The sequence below is a fragment of the Neovison vison genome, chromosome 3 (assembly GCF_020171115.1).
Source record: "Neovison vison isolate M4711 chromosome 3, ASM_NN_V1, whole genome shotgun sequence".
NCBI lineage: Eukaryota > Metazoa > Chordata > Mammalia > Carnivora > Mustelidae > Neogale > Neogale vison.
In genome coordinates, this window is record NC_058093.1 from 38,634,294 (window position 1) to 38,648,663 (window position 14,370).

The window sequence follows — 14,370 nt, forward strand, 5'->3', positions numbered from 1 at the left end:
AATGAATTAAACGCAACGCAGTCAGGCAATGATGCTCTTGAGCATTCTTCCAGCTCATGACTTCAGTGCAAGGAGGAGAAAGACACAAAGGAGAGTCCTCTGAGGTTGCTGGCTTAAAGACACATAACACAACACTGATCTTCAACTCCTCATGGTAGCCTCTGACACCCATTCATAGACAGTTCCTCATCGTTAATACAATGGTTTCTACCCTCCACGGTGGATGACATTCAGCTCCAGATCCACTTCTAGGGAGGAACCTTAAGCAGGCAGTACCCCTGCCTGATGATGGGGGGTTTGGCGATAACTCCCTGCTTCTTATTCTTCTTCTTCTTTTTTTTTTTTTTTTAAGATTTTATTTATTTGACAGAGAGAGATCACAAGTAGGCAGAGAGGCAGGCAGAGAGAGAGAGAGGAGGAAGCAGGCTCCCTGCTGAGCAGAGAGCCCGATGTGGGGCTCGATCCCAGGATCCTGGGATCATGACCTGAGCTGAAGGCAGAGGCTTTAACCCACTGAGCCACCCAGGTGCCCCCCCCCCGCTTCTTATTCGAATTTCCTTCTTTTCCACTCCAAAAAAGTGCACTGAAATGCTATTCATTGAGAAGGATGTGACATGGGAATGAGATAAGGAAGCCATGATGACCAACTTTGGTACTTTAATGAACACGGATCTTGAATTGCTTAAGCTGCACCTCACAGCTGTGTTGTGATGTTGCTATTGAAATCGGGTAGATCAGTGTAAAAATAACCCCAGACGGACCGTTAGAAGCAGAAAGTACGCCTGGATCATGAAAAGAACCATCAGTGACAGATTCTATTCCCACAGACAATATAGCTTAAGAAGAGAGTAGATGAGCCACTGGTAATGTCTGCATCCCCTTAATGGATATTTCAGTTTAACATCTCTGGAAGGTACCATTGGTTGCCTGACCAACCCCCAATCTCCATTCTTTTCTCTTTTCCTCCCTTTAGTACAGAGGCGAGGAAGCTAAATACAGTTCCCCTTGAAGCTTGTACTAGCTGTATGATGCAGTTCTAGCCAGTCAGATGAAAATGGAAGTCGGCTGCAACTGAGCCTTTCTTCCCATTTTCTTCTTTGGTATAAATGAAGATGTAGGGGCTGGAGCTTTAGCAGCCATTGTGTGGCCATGAGACAACTAGCATGAGGAAAAGGCCAGGAAGGTCTTGGAGACACTGTCCCAATACCATCCAGTATCTCTGAATATAGATCTCGGGTTATGTGACACAATTAAATCTCTGTTTAAGCTACCATTGGTGGGGTGTTGTCCTATAGCCAAATGTATCCCTGAGAGAGAATTCTATACACAATTACTGAACAAGTTCTGACTTTACAGCTGCCAATATAGTTTGCTGCACCGCTGTAGTTATTCACTCTCACCTAGAAATTCTGAGACTGCGTCTCTGTGCACAGGCAGAGAACAGGAGCAACTTAGCCCAGGAGGGGCCCCCATAGGCAGCCACTGGATTTCCTAAAATGCACCTTGGTTCTTAAGCCTTTAGTCAACCAGCTGTCAAGTTGTCAGCCATATAGACAAAAAACCATGATGTCTTGAACATCAAATTCTGCGGGGCACTTCAAAATAAAGGTGTTTAAACAAGCCTTCTGCCAGTGGGGTGAACACTTATGAGAAAGCTTGTCCCGGCTGTGGTCACCTGGCAGGCTCTGGGTCTCTGGTGGGCAGAATGCCTCAACCCTCCCCAGCTGCTCATGTCCTAATCCCCAAAACCTGAGAAGGTTAGGTTAGGTGGCAAAAGAGACTGCAGATGTGATGTGATGGAGGTGATCACGGTTGTCCTGCAGACCCAGTGCAACCCGGGCTTCTTTATCAATGAAAGAAGAAGGCAGAGAATCAAAATCAGAGAGAGGTCTGTGACTACTGCTGCATCACTGGCTTAGAAGAGGCTGGAAGGGGCTAGGAACCCCAGATGCAGGCAGTCTCTAGGAGCTGAAAAGGCAAAACAAAAAAACAAAAAACAAAAAAGAAAGAAAGAAAGAAGGAAAGAAATCCTTCATAGACCCTTCAGAAAGAACGCAGTTCTGTGGACACCTCGATTTTAACCCATTGTGATCTAACTTAGCCTCCTAACCCCTAGAACTATAAGATTATAAATATGTATTATTTTAAGCCGCTAAGTTTGTGGCAATGCTGATAGCAGAGGCAAGAAACTCCTATGGGGCTAGATCCAGCTCATAGATGTGTTGTGTGGGACCCACACACAGTGTTTTAAAGATCTGAAACTGTCACGATTCTCACGGTGAGCAATTCATTATGCACATGATTGTTGAACCCCTATGTTGTACACCTGAAACTAATGTAATGTATGTCAACTACATTCAATTAAAAATAAAATAAAATAAATTAAATTAAATTTAAAAAATCTGGAAATGGTCACCAAAGAGCCCAGAGTTCCTAGTTTTTCTTGGGGGAGGGAGAGCCTAACAAATAGAGGATTTGGTAATAATTTTCCATGTTTCTTGGTGACAGAAATCAGCTAGAGTTGGGTAGAAGCTGCCTCCTCCTGACTGGGGCAGGGGTTCTGCACTATTCCACTGCCCACTTTACCAGCCTGGCCAACTTCCCTTGGAGATAGAGACCAAACGTTCCTGTACATTCTGCTTGAAAGAATGACCATTACCTTGCTAACATTTACAAATGAGAAGTTGGGGGACTGGAATGGGAGCAAAAAAGAGCATATACACAAACGGGAACGTCTTTCTTATTTATCTTGGACTTCAAAATATGAATGAGAAGGCAGCCTCGCTCTCCACGTGTACTCTATGCTCTTAAAACCTTGCGTGGTTTACCTGCGAAAGGTGGTCCCAGCAGCGCGGAGATGCCATTGGCACAGATGATGATGCCGTAGGCATTCGCCAGGTGCTCAATCCCCACCAAGTCTTCAGTCACTACGGGCATGAGGGAGAAATAGCCGCTGGAAAAGCCTATCAGCGCGCAGATGACCGCCAGGCCAGCGTATGTGTGCATCAGGGGCAGAATAAAAATACTGAGCACAAGGGTGAAGTTGGCCATCAGGAAGACATTCCAAACACTGATGCAAGGTAAGTCGGCCACAACACCCAGGATCACTTTGGCAAAGATATGCACTATTGCTATAATTGAAGTCAGAGGGAAAACATCATTTTGCTCCGATAAATTATACAAATTGACGATTTCCGGGAGGTGGATGAAAGGGATGACGAAGCTGCTGTAGGCAAACAGAGCCCAGAAAATAAAGGCGACGAACATTCGATTGGTAAAGAGCGAGGCCGCCCCGAAGTAGCCGGAGTACCAGTCCCGGAAGCCCTTCCGGACTCTCACGGTCAGCCGGCTGGCCGTCTTCAGAACCCCGAAGGCGCAGGTGGTCTGTCTGTGCCCCGCCTTCTCCGGGCTCGCCCCGGCCGGGGCGTCACCGCCGGTCTCCTCGTTCCCGGGTCCGCTCTCTCCCGCTCCGCCCAGCGGCCCACTGGACCTAGATCCAGGGGAGTGAGCCAGCACGACCCGCGGATCTTTCCCTCCTGGGTCGTTCGGGTCTTTCCCCGGAGAGAGGGGCCTCATGAGCGCCCCGCAGACGCACAAGTTTAAGGACACGGCGCCTTGGATGAACATGGCATTCCGCCATCCGTACTCCGCGCACAGGTACTTGAGCAAAACCGTCATGAGGAAGGTGCCGAACCCTGTCCCGGTGGTGCTGAGGCCCTGGGCGAGGGCGCGTCTCTTCTGGAAGTACCTCCCCACCATGACCACCGCCGGCAGGTAGGCCATCCCGCTTCCAAAGCCTGCGCGGGTTGGATGGGAAGAAAAAGCAAACAGCACAACATTAAATGGCCATATCTGGCATTTGCAGCATGTAGAGGTCATCTGCCATTCATTATATTCATCCCTATGCTATTTCTTTCTTTCTTTCTTCTTCTTCTTTTTTTAATCACACAGAGAAATAACGTTGGTAAAAAAGCAGCAGTGGGTAAGCACAGTTAGGGTCATTCACGGAAGCTTCCAGCCCATCATCTCCCTCCAGCATGGGCTCCTCCAATAATAAAATAAGCCAGCACCCTCACATCAGAATATCAGAATGAATGAACGGATGAGAAGGTAGATGAATGGAAGAATGAACGGATGTTGGGGCCCTGCTGTCCCTACTAATTGCCTTAAGTGCCCAGGAAAGTATTTTTGTACCAGCGGATGGAGAGGAGGAATTCCGGGCAATTTGCAGAAGCCTCAGGAATGGGTTCATTTGTTCACAAATTAATAGGAAGAATAAAAGTAAGGTACCTATAAATATACACAGTGACTGGATGTCAGAACCACCTAATGCTAAGTGGCAGCTCTGATTTTCACTTGTATCTTTCTTAGAAAATTGGAACAGTTTGTAATTTCCGTTGACAAAATTAAAAGGCTGGTGGGGGAGACTGTGGGCGTTGGGGGCAGGGGACATAACTAAACTCTGTACTTTTTGCTCAATTTTGCTGTGAACCTAAAACTGCTCTTAAAAAAAACCCTATTTTAAAAATGAAATGAAATAAAATAATATAAAATGCTGGCCAAGAGGTTGTGGGTTGCATTCTCAACTTCTAGGTACAGATAGAGGTAAACCCTGAGACCCACTTCAGTGATCATACGGCCATATGGTTCTAATACTTAAGACTTCCTGACAACAGAACGACAGCATGAGAGTACAAAAGAGACTTTGACCAATCTTGTTTCCCAGAACCGAAGCCTCCTTAGTTCATTATCATTGAATAGTTTCAGAAATACTTGATTTTAAAAATAGACCAGAACCATCGTATATACAATTATAAAAGTCATTACCATTAATTGAGGACCAATATTGGGCTACTTGCTTCATAGGCTTTATGTAATTGGATTTTCACAATAATCCGGAAGTTAGCTGTGGTTCTACCTTTTTTTTTTTTTTTTTTTTTAAGTTTTATTTATTTAAGTAATCTCTATACCCAACGTGGGGCTTGAACTCACAAACCACAGATCAAGAGTTGCATGCTTTTCAGACTGAGCCAGCCAGGCATCCCTATGCCCTTCTTTTGAACCTCATGAGGAGTTAAGTTACTTTCCCAAGACCCTGCTGCAAGAAACTGGAGAATTCTGGGCGGAATTCAGACCCCACTGCCCAGCCTGTTCCTTTTCCGCTGCTCACTGCCTCCCCCGCTAAACCGCTCATAGCCCTCCCCCCACCCCTGGCCCATAGGATTTTGAAGAAGGATTTTGCTTCAACCTGAATTTCTAAAATAAACCTCCAGAAGCAACCCGCCTCCTTTGTTTACTTGAAAGCAGTGATATTTATAGCAACTGTCAGAAGTCAATGATCTTCAACCAGTCGTGAGGGTGGATACCCTTGTTTTGAGAACAATTAAGCTTCTAAGTGATTTCCAGTAGAGGTGGGGTCAGGTACCCAAGCCCCTTTGCAAGCCTCAGTGAGGGTAATAATAATTACTTGCATTATGGGAGAAATAAGCATGAAGAAAACAGCTATCGGTAATTTTGAACTGAACTCTGGATTAATTTTATGATGTTTATGTCCACAAAAAAACAGAATTTCTCATTTCCTAATATCTAAAGAGGCAGAGAAAAGTATTTAATCGCCCACAGATGTACTCTTTCCTCCAATTGTAAAGCAAATCTCATGTACATCATTTTAAGTGCAAATATTTTAGTATAAATCTCTAATAGAAGAATTCTTTAACCAGCATAATCATTATATTTTTTTTAAAAGATTTTATTTATTTATTTGACAGACAGAGATCACAAGTAGGCAGAGAGAGAGGAGGAAGCAGGCTCCCTGCCGAGCAGAGAGCCTGATGTGGGACTTGATCCCAGGACTCTGAGATCATGACCTGAGCCAAAGGCAGAGGATTAACCCACTGAGGTGGGTTATGCAGGTGCCCGCATAATTATTATATCTTAACTGATAAAATGAACAATTCCTTGATATCATGAAATATCTAGAAGGTGTTCACATTTCGAATTGTCTCATAAATGACTGTATTCTTAAAAAATCCGTCTCTTTAATCATGATCCAAATAAGGCCCACCCAGTTGCCCCTATTGAATCTTAATCCTCTTTAAATTTTTTTTTTCTTGAAATTTAACTCTCTTTTTTCTTGAAATTTGTTGACAAAACTGGGTCATTTGTCTGTGAAATTTGTCATCTGGATTTTGCTGAGAGCACAAGATAAGTTTAATTTTTAAAAATCTTGCTTTGTTACTGACAATGACCAACATCCTAAATTTAATGTGGTTATGGATTTCTAAACAACAGCAGAATAAAAAGATTAATAGAAAGAGAACTGAGGTACCCAAGCCTAAAAGCAGCACTCATTCTAACTTAGTGTGAATAATGGATGCTTCCCTGTGTGAGGAAAAAAGAAATCCATGCCCCATGTTATAAGTATCTATTTCCCTATTACACTATTCATGCCCTTGACAGAATCCCCTTCCTCATGTGGTTTTGCTGTCTGTTATGGGCACAATTATTCCGTGAGCTTAAAGGACAGGCCTTGGGAATATGGGTTTTAGCCAAGTGGTCAGTCAAGGCCCCATTAATGTCTAGCCCTGAGCAGGGTGCTAGAACAATTCTTCACCATAGCCCTCCCAGTCAAGAGGAGGAAAGAGGTCCAGATGGAGAGAGAGAAAAAAAAAAAATCCTGTGATCTTGGGTCAGTGTGGATGGGAGAAAATATGTCTTCAGAAGACAGGGTTAAGAAAATGGAGCTCTGCTAAGGCTGAAGAAATTCAGTCCAGACTTCCTTGGCTAACTAAGTTTGCTCAAACAGACATTCTTTTCCTGCTTAATAGAAGGATACTCCTACATAGTTTTAATTGTCTAGGTGTTAAAGAGAGAGAGAGAGAGAGAGAGAGAGAGAGAGAGACATAAAAACAAAACTGTCTCAAATGCTTTTTGGAAGGAAGAAGGATATGAATAAAGTTTTTTTTTCCCAAATGCAAATTATACAGTGAAATATATCTCTTAAGCACTTGCTTTTTTTAAGACCTTCCCATCTTTCTTTTCTGTTAAATAGGGGCTAGATTGCCAATCAGTTTCCACATGCCTCCCTAATGACAGCCCAGGATTTTGTCTGTATAAGCTAACTGATTTAGCTGGATTTTCCAGTTACATATAGTTAGATATATGTTTGTGTGGGAGGTGGATACGTTTATTTTCCGAGAATTTCTTTGGGTTTTTCGTGTATAAAAAGTGGGAAGCAAGAGACTGTCTAAAGACACACTTTCCTTTCACCAGCCCTCTGATTTTTCTCCTACGTTCTTGGGTCCAGAAATATTTGTTAAATATATAAGTGAATGAATATGGAAACAATAAAATGGGACACCTAGGTGGCTCGGTCGGTTAAGCATCTGCCTTCCACTCAGGTCATGATCCCCGGGTCCTGGGATCGAGACCCACATTGGGCTCCCTGCTCAGTGGGGAGCCTGCTTCTCCCTCTGCCTCTGCCTGCTGCTACCCCCACTTGTGCTCTCTTTCTCGCTGACAAATAAATAAATAAAATCTTAAGAAAAAAGAATAAAAAAGTAATATGGAAACAATATTATTTAAAAAAATTAATTTAAAAAGTTTTAAAAATTAAAGGAAGAATATGGAAACAATATTAATTGCAGGTCAATAAACAACTGCAAGAAATAAAGTTCATGTAAACAAAGGAATGTGTAAATGATGAGACTTAATCATAGGAATGTCTAAATGATGAGACTTAATCTCAAGTCCCAGTTTGTAGGATCAAGTCAGTCTGTATAATCAACTACTACCATATCCCGTTCACGGGGTGCCAGGGGTCTGTGCAGGGACCCCAGTGTGGCTCTGTAGGCTCAGCAGGAGTGTTCATTTCCTTACCTTTAGTATGAAACCCCTGTGTGGACTCTAGGCATTGGAGTGCTTGGGGGAAAGTTTCTAAAACACTCACGGGAAACATCTTAAATTACTCTTGAAGAACTATTACCAAGTCCTTCAGATCAATGGTTTCCAAACTATGCTTCAAAGGACTAAGAAGAGCTTTATGTGTAGATGTGGATCAGTGTAAATTACGAAGAACCAACTTGCCAACTTTTTGGTGAGCAGGTGTGTTCACGTCTCCTGCTATCATAAAGCATGCCCTTAAGCTCATTATAAGAATGTTACATTCTATATGACAATTACATATTAGCTAACACTTACTGAGAACTCTATTTTGTGACAAGCATCATGCTAAGTGCTTTATACAGATGATCTTCTAATCATTTCAACAACCCTGTAAACCAAGCCCTCTTAATGATCCCATTTTGCAGATAGGAAAACTGAAGTATGAGTAGGTTAAGAAATTTGCCCAAAGTCATCAGATAATAAGTGGTGGGGGTGGAGCAAGTTTTCCAAATTCTAACTTTTTTTTTTTTAATTTATTTGACAGAGAGAGATCACAAGTAGACAGAGAGGCAGGCAGAGAGAGAGGTAGAGGGAAGCAGGCTCCCTGCTGAGTAAAGAGCCCAATGCGGGACTCGATCCCAGGACCCTGAGACCATGACCTGAGCCGAAGGCAGCGGCTCAACCCACTGAGCCACCCAGGCGCCCTCCAAATTCTAACTTTTACCTCTTATACCAACACTTCTGCCAATGTGTCATTATTAGGACAGTAGCTCTGTACTCAAAAAGAAAGGCTGGATCTGGTTCACGGCAATCCAATTGTACAAGTAAGAAACTGCTTCTTATCTATGTGACTCCTGCTACCTATTGATAAAGGAAATTATAGCTGGGAATGAATTTTGCAGAATGGATTTGTAAACCATGCTGCCTCGTAGCCAGTAACCTATATTTGCTTTTTAAGAGTTTACATATATGTGAATTTTGCTGCTATTTCATTCATTTGAATAGGGCTGAATGAGAAAATAATTATTCTATGATTCATGCTCCATTCTGTAGTTATTAAACGAGAGAATGTTATTAGTTTTCTTAATATTCGGTCCATTCATCTATGTCTGTATTATTACTTTCCTTTCCCTATTCCTCATAAGAGAGAAGACAAGCACTTGGAACCAATCATGAAAAATTTAATTAAATTCTAATAGGAAGGCCAAGTACACTTGTTAGGTTGTTTTTTTTCCACATGTAAGGCATATTTAATATCTTATATTAAAAAGTATTTCCTGGAGTATATGGTGGGGTGGAGTGGAAGAAAAGAAGGACAAAATATGGGATGCTTGGGTGGCTCAGTGGGTTAGGTGTCTGCCTTCAGCTCAGGTCATGATCCCAGGTTCCTGGGATGGGGCCGCATCACCAGGCTCCCTGCTCGGCAGGGAGTCTGCTTCTCCCTGTCCCTCTCTACCCTCCCGCCCCCTTGTGCTCTCTTGTACACTCTCCCAAATAAATACCATCTTAAAAAAAAAAAAAAGGAAAACTATTTTAATGGCTTTCTTTCCTCCACAATTATTCATTGTCAAAATGCCCAACAAATATATTTAAAATTAAGGCTAAAAATATCAATATGCTTACCAGCTGTCACTCCAAAGGTAAAAAAGAGATAATGCACGTTTGCGGCGTAGGCGCTCAGTACCCAGCCCAGCGAGTTCACCAGCCCTCCGATTATTGCGGTCCGGCGACACCCACAGGTGTTAATAAACAAGCCGATGAAAGGTCCTGTCGTGGGACATTGGAAAGGGAATTGACTGGTGGCGTTTTATTTTCATGCTTTCCTCTAAAATCTTCACGTGAAGACAAAGAATAAAACATTAGTTTTATTCTTTATTTATTCTATTAAATAAAACGAACCCAAACTCCCATTGCGTTATATGCAAATAGCTTTTAGCATGCAAAGATGGGTTTCAGTAATTTCGCTGGAGAGCACAAGGTTCTAGGTTTTCAAGAAAGGCAGACCTGAAATAGACAAATGAGTTAGTTCGTTCTCTTGTCTACAGCACAGGTAGGTCTGAAAACTAGTGGTCTATGGGCTTATTCAGCCTGTGGATGTATTTTGTTTATCCAGAACATAGTTTAAAAGATGTTTTGGGGCACCTGGGGGCTCGGTTGGTTGGGCGTCTGCCATCAGCTCAGGTCATGATCCTGGGGTCTTGGGATCGAGCCCCTGTTGGGCTCCCTGCTCAGCAGGGAACCTGTTTCTCCCTCTCCCTCTGCCTGCCACTCCCCACCACTCCTGCTCTCACTCTCTCTGAAATAAGTAAATAAAATCTTTAAAAGATGTTTTGAATCAGTTGCCAGCATTTAAAAATTAAGAGCATTCCCAAGAAATCCAATGGCAACACAGAATCCTGCAGTTTCCCACACAGCCAAGATGGGCTGGAGCAGTGCCATCGCTTTCCGATTCCCTGTGCCCACACTCCTAGTTTGCTATAGTCATCACCCCTCCCTTTGGTCCCGTACTTGGCCTCCTGCCCTCACTTACATTACTTGTTATTTCAGTTTTTGACTCCAGACCTGGGGGGGGGGGTACAGCAAGGGGGTTCTCAGGACTCCCATGCTTCCAGCAAAGAACTGATATAGCTTATTTTCATGAGGACACCTGGATGCAAACCGTGTTGCAAAGCACTTCTCATTGCTTCATACTGTACGTCAGCCCCTGCTGTCTTTCAGTCCCAGGCTGGCCCCACGAGGCAATGGATTTTTATGACAGTGTGTGGAGACTCAGAAATACACCTTGGTCCACAGACAGTGCCAGGCTCACAGCAGTATAGTATTGTATGATGTTTTGTCCTGGCTGCTTACTTTCTTATGACACTCTGGTTTTTGTCAACCTCTTTGTTTTCTTCCTAATATTCATTCATTCATTCATTCATTTTTATTACTAGGCTCTATGCCCAGCATGGAGCCCAGTGCGGGCTTGAATACCCCACCCTGAGATCAAAACCTGAGCTGAGATCAGGAGCCAGACGCTGAACCGACTGAACCACTCTGGTGATCCTGTGGTAACTTCCGATGTTACAGAAGTTTAATGCTTGTGTTGGGATCCATGGTTCCCTGTGCAAAAAGCAATCTGTATTTTAGCAATAAAATGGAAGGCTGTAGTCCATATTCAGTAAGAGGGTACATTTAAAAAATCATCTTATTTTCGATCATTATTCCTTTTGATAGTTATGAAACCCTATATTCTGGTGGGAGTATTTCAGGTTAAAAGTTTGTTAAACTCTAAGGAGCTTTGCCTTTTAGTTCAAACTGAAATCAAATCTTCCTTTAAGGTTCTACCTATATGCATGTACATATTTGGATGCACAGTTTGCTAATGAATTTTTTTTCTTGAGCAGGCCTAATCTTAAAAATTATGAAGGCAATGATTTATTACTTTAATGAACCCTGATGCATTAGAAAATAACTTAGCAGGTAAACCTCTTAAAATAGACAGTATAGTAAATATATTTTACATAAATATACTATTATATATTATAAAATGAACACACTATATAAATAATATATAAACCAAACACATTGATATAAACATCTGAGGGAATTATTGGGGGCAACTGAAATTCAGAAACCATAAGTTGAAAAGAAAGTGTGTCTTTGATTTCTTCACAAATACTTTTTAAATTCTTATTTTTTTTTAAAGATTTTATTTATTTGACAGAGAGTGAGAGCACAAGTAGGCAGAGCGGCAGGCAGAGGGAAAGGGAGAAGCAGGTTTCCCTGTTGAGCAGGGAACCAGATCCGGTGCTCAATCCCAAGACCCTGAGATCATGACCTGAGCCAAAGGCAGCCACTTAACCAACTGAGCCACCCAGGTGCCCCCATAAATATTTTTTAAAAAAGATTTTTATGAATACTGTTTTTCTGAAAATAAATAAATTGGAAAAAAATTGCAAAACAAAACAAAAAAAAAAGATTTTTATTTGAGAGAGAGCAAGAGAGCGTGAGAGCATGTGCCTGGGTGGGGGGAGGGGCAGAGGGAGAGAATCTCAAGCAGATAGGTGTGGAGCCCAGATGGGGTTCGATCCCACAACCCTGACATAATGACCTGAGCCCAAAATCAAAAGTCAGATGCTTAGCCAACTGAGCCACCCAGGCGCCCCACAAAGATTTTTATTTTCCTAAACCCACAGTCGCTTCACTATTGGAATCTCTGATGAGTGGATAAAAAAGAGAAAAAGGCATGACTCATCTGTTGGCTGTTAATTGGCCCTTTAAGAGATGACAGGTCACCAGATAGCAGTTCAGGAATATGGTCATGTTTTCCATGTTACAGAAAGGGCCCAGAAGCAAGTTTTTCTGTGATACTGCACGTTTCTGAACACTGCATTAAGAAAGCATGTGGGGAAAAAGGAGGGAGGTGGAATTCCCCCAAGTACGAGCAGATACTCCAGTCTGGAGAAATGTTGTATATCAAAAAGAAAGGATGAATTGCTTTACTGATAATAACGTAAGATGGTGACACTTTCTGGCTTTTCAGTTATCATCTCTCACAGGGTGGAGCCTTTGTCATTTACGACGTGCAGACAGGCAAAGTCAGCCCCAACCGGCAAAGTTAGTCCTGGAAATGCTGTGACCCCTGCATGGCTGCAAAACACAGATTGGTCAAAATAAGGAAGCCGGACCCAAGCGTTCTGATTCTGCTCCATTTTCACATCATTACGGATGCTCAGCTGGAATCTCCAAGATCAAATTAGCATTTTGCCAAAATGCAATGAACTCCCCACGCAGTCTAAGGACAAGGGGCAAGGCAGGTGAAGGGACAGTCGTCTGGCTATGATTCCCACTTCTGCAGAGCAATTCGGTGTTCTGGGATGAGACACAGACTCCCTCCTCTGCAGAAGGAATCTAATTTTGGCCCATTTCCCACATAATAGAGCTGCAGGGAACACCATGAGGAAATTCTAATTTCTTTCCTGTCCCGGTGACCTTGACATACAGTCACGGATGAAAGTACATAGTTCAATGAACTCCTGGCCACCAGGGCTCACCCTTCCCTGCGGTAAGGAGTTCAGAGCCTCTACCTCAGTGACTCTCTGCCTAGGCTGAGCACTGGAGTCACTTAGGATCTTAAAAAAAAAAGAAAAAAAAAATCCTGATGCTCAAATCCCATCCCAAGAGATTTTGATTTGATGGTCAAGGTACAGCGTGAGAGGCAGGGTTTTTAAAGTTCCCCACATGGATCTGATGTGCAGCGACAGTGACCTCTGCAGCCTGCAGATGCCCCTAACATGGCTTCCACCAAGAATGCTTCCCATGGCTGTCACCGAGGCTGCTGTAGGGACGACAGAGGTGATTCCATTTTGTTAAAAAGTGGAACCTTCAGCAGGAAACTGGCAAAGTCCATGCTAGCAAAGAATGAAATTATCAAGTTTCTTATATGCAAGCCACTGCCCAAGGAGGGCTTTCAACTCTGCAATGTAATTCACGGATTTTTTTTTTTTTTTTAATTTAAGAGAGAAAACCCAAATGGGCTCACAATGATTGGAAAATGAGAACAATTTCTATTTATTTACTTCACACATATTCTCAGTTCTCATCTGACGGAGTGACGGGAGGTAGGGTGTAGTAGACAGAATTCTGAGTCCAATGGACCAGCTTTGGAGACTCTCTCATGCTCATTGGTTGTTTAACCTCTAGTAAGTTCCTTGAAGTCTGTGGACATTGCATGTTCTTCTGTGAGATAGAGACAATGGGCTGGTGCTGGTGGGGCTGTGGGATCAAAGGAGATCATGGACATAACGTGCACATGGCATATGGTTAAGCAGCAAATAAAGGAAAGCTGTACTGCAGGTTTCTGGCTTGGAAAACACCCAACAGCTCTGCAGCAATCATGTATCAGACAGCTTAAGATAACGAACGGCAATTTAGGATCATGATAAGATAAAAGACCTTTTATTTATATAACTATGAGACTTGCTATGATTTCTAAGACCCAAGATATTTATCGAGCAGGTGCCTTTCCTGTAGAGAGGTTAGTCTACAAGCTGAAATGACACTGTCTGGGGTATATGGACTCTCAAACAGAATTTTTAATATATAGTTACCTCCCAATTAAATCAAAGAGGACCATCACATTTCACCATCGCTATGAGTTAGGTGTTCTTATTTTGGGTGTTCTTATTTTGGTGTTCTTATCCATATTCAAAATCATTTCCAAGACTTTCAGGACTGGCTCCCACTGCTTATTTTGGTAGAGCTTGTGAAACACAAAATAACATATGAAATAACCTCACTGGGTGATTTGGAAAATAATGGGACATTTCCTATCCTGTCTTTTCACTGAGTCTTCTTTTTTGTGGTGAACACATACTTCCTGATTGAATCTGTAAGTATCTTGTTCTACCCCTTAAAGATTTTTAAAAAAGATTTTATTTTTAAGTAATCTCTACACTCAATGTGGGGCTCGAACTCATAAGCCCAAGATCGAGAATCGCATGC

General features: G+C 42.6%; 1 protein-coding gene across 2 annotated transcripts in view; it reads right to left on the reverse strand.

Moving 5' to 3' along the window:
• The window catches only part of SLC16A14 (solute carrier family 16 member 14), a 30,040-nt gene that overhangs the window by 6,556 nt on the left and 9,114 nt on the right, over nucleotides 1–14,370 (reverse strand). The window contains exons 3-4 of one of the 2 annotated variants that reach the window (XM_044241797.1): nucleotides 9,508–9,651; nucleotides 2,829–3,797 (exon numbers count right to left, since the gene is read on the reverse strand). In XM_044241797.1, coding sequence (XP_044097732.1) covers nucleotides 2,829–3,797; nucleotides 9,508–9,651 — 1,113 coding nt within the window. The remainder of the gene's footprint in view (nucleotides 1–2,828; nucleotides 3,798–9,507; nucleotides 9,652–14,370) is intronic. The other variant, XM_044241798.1, reaches the window with a different exon arrangement.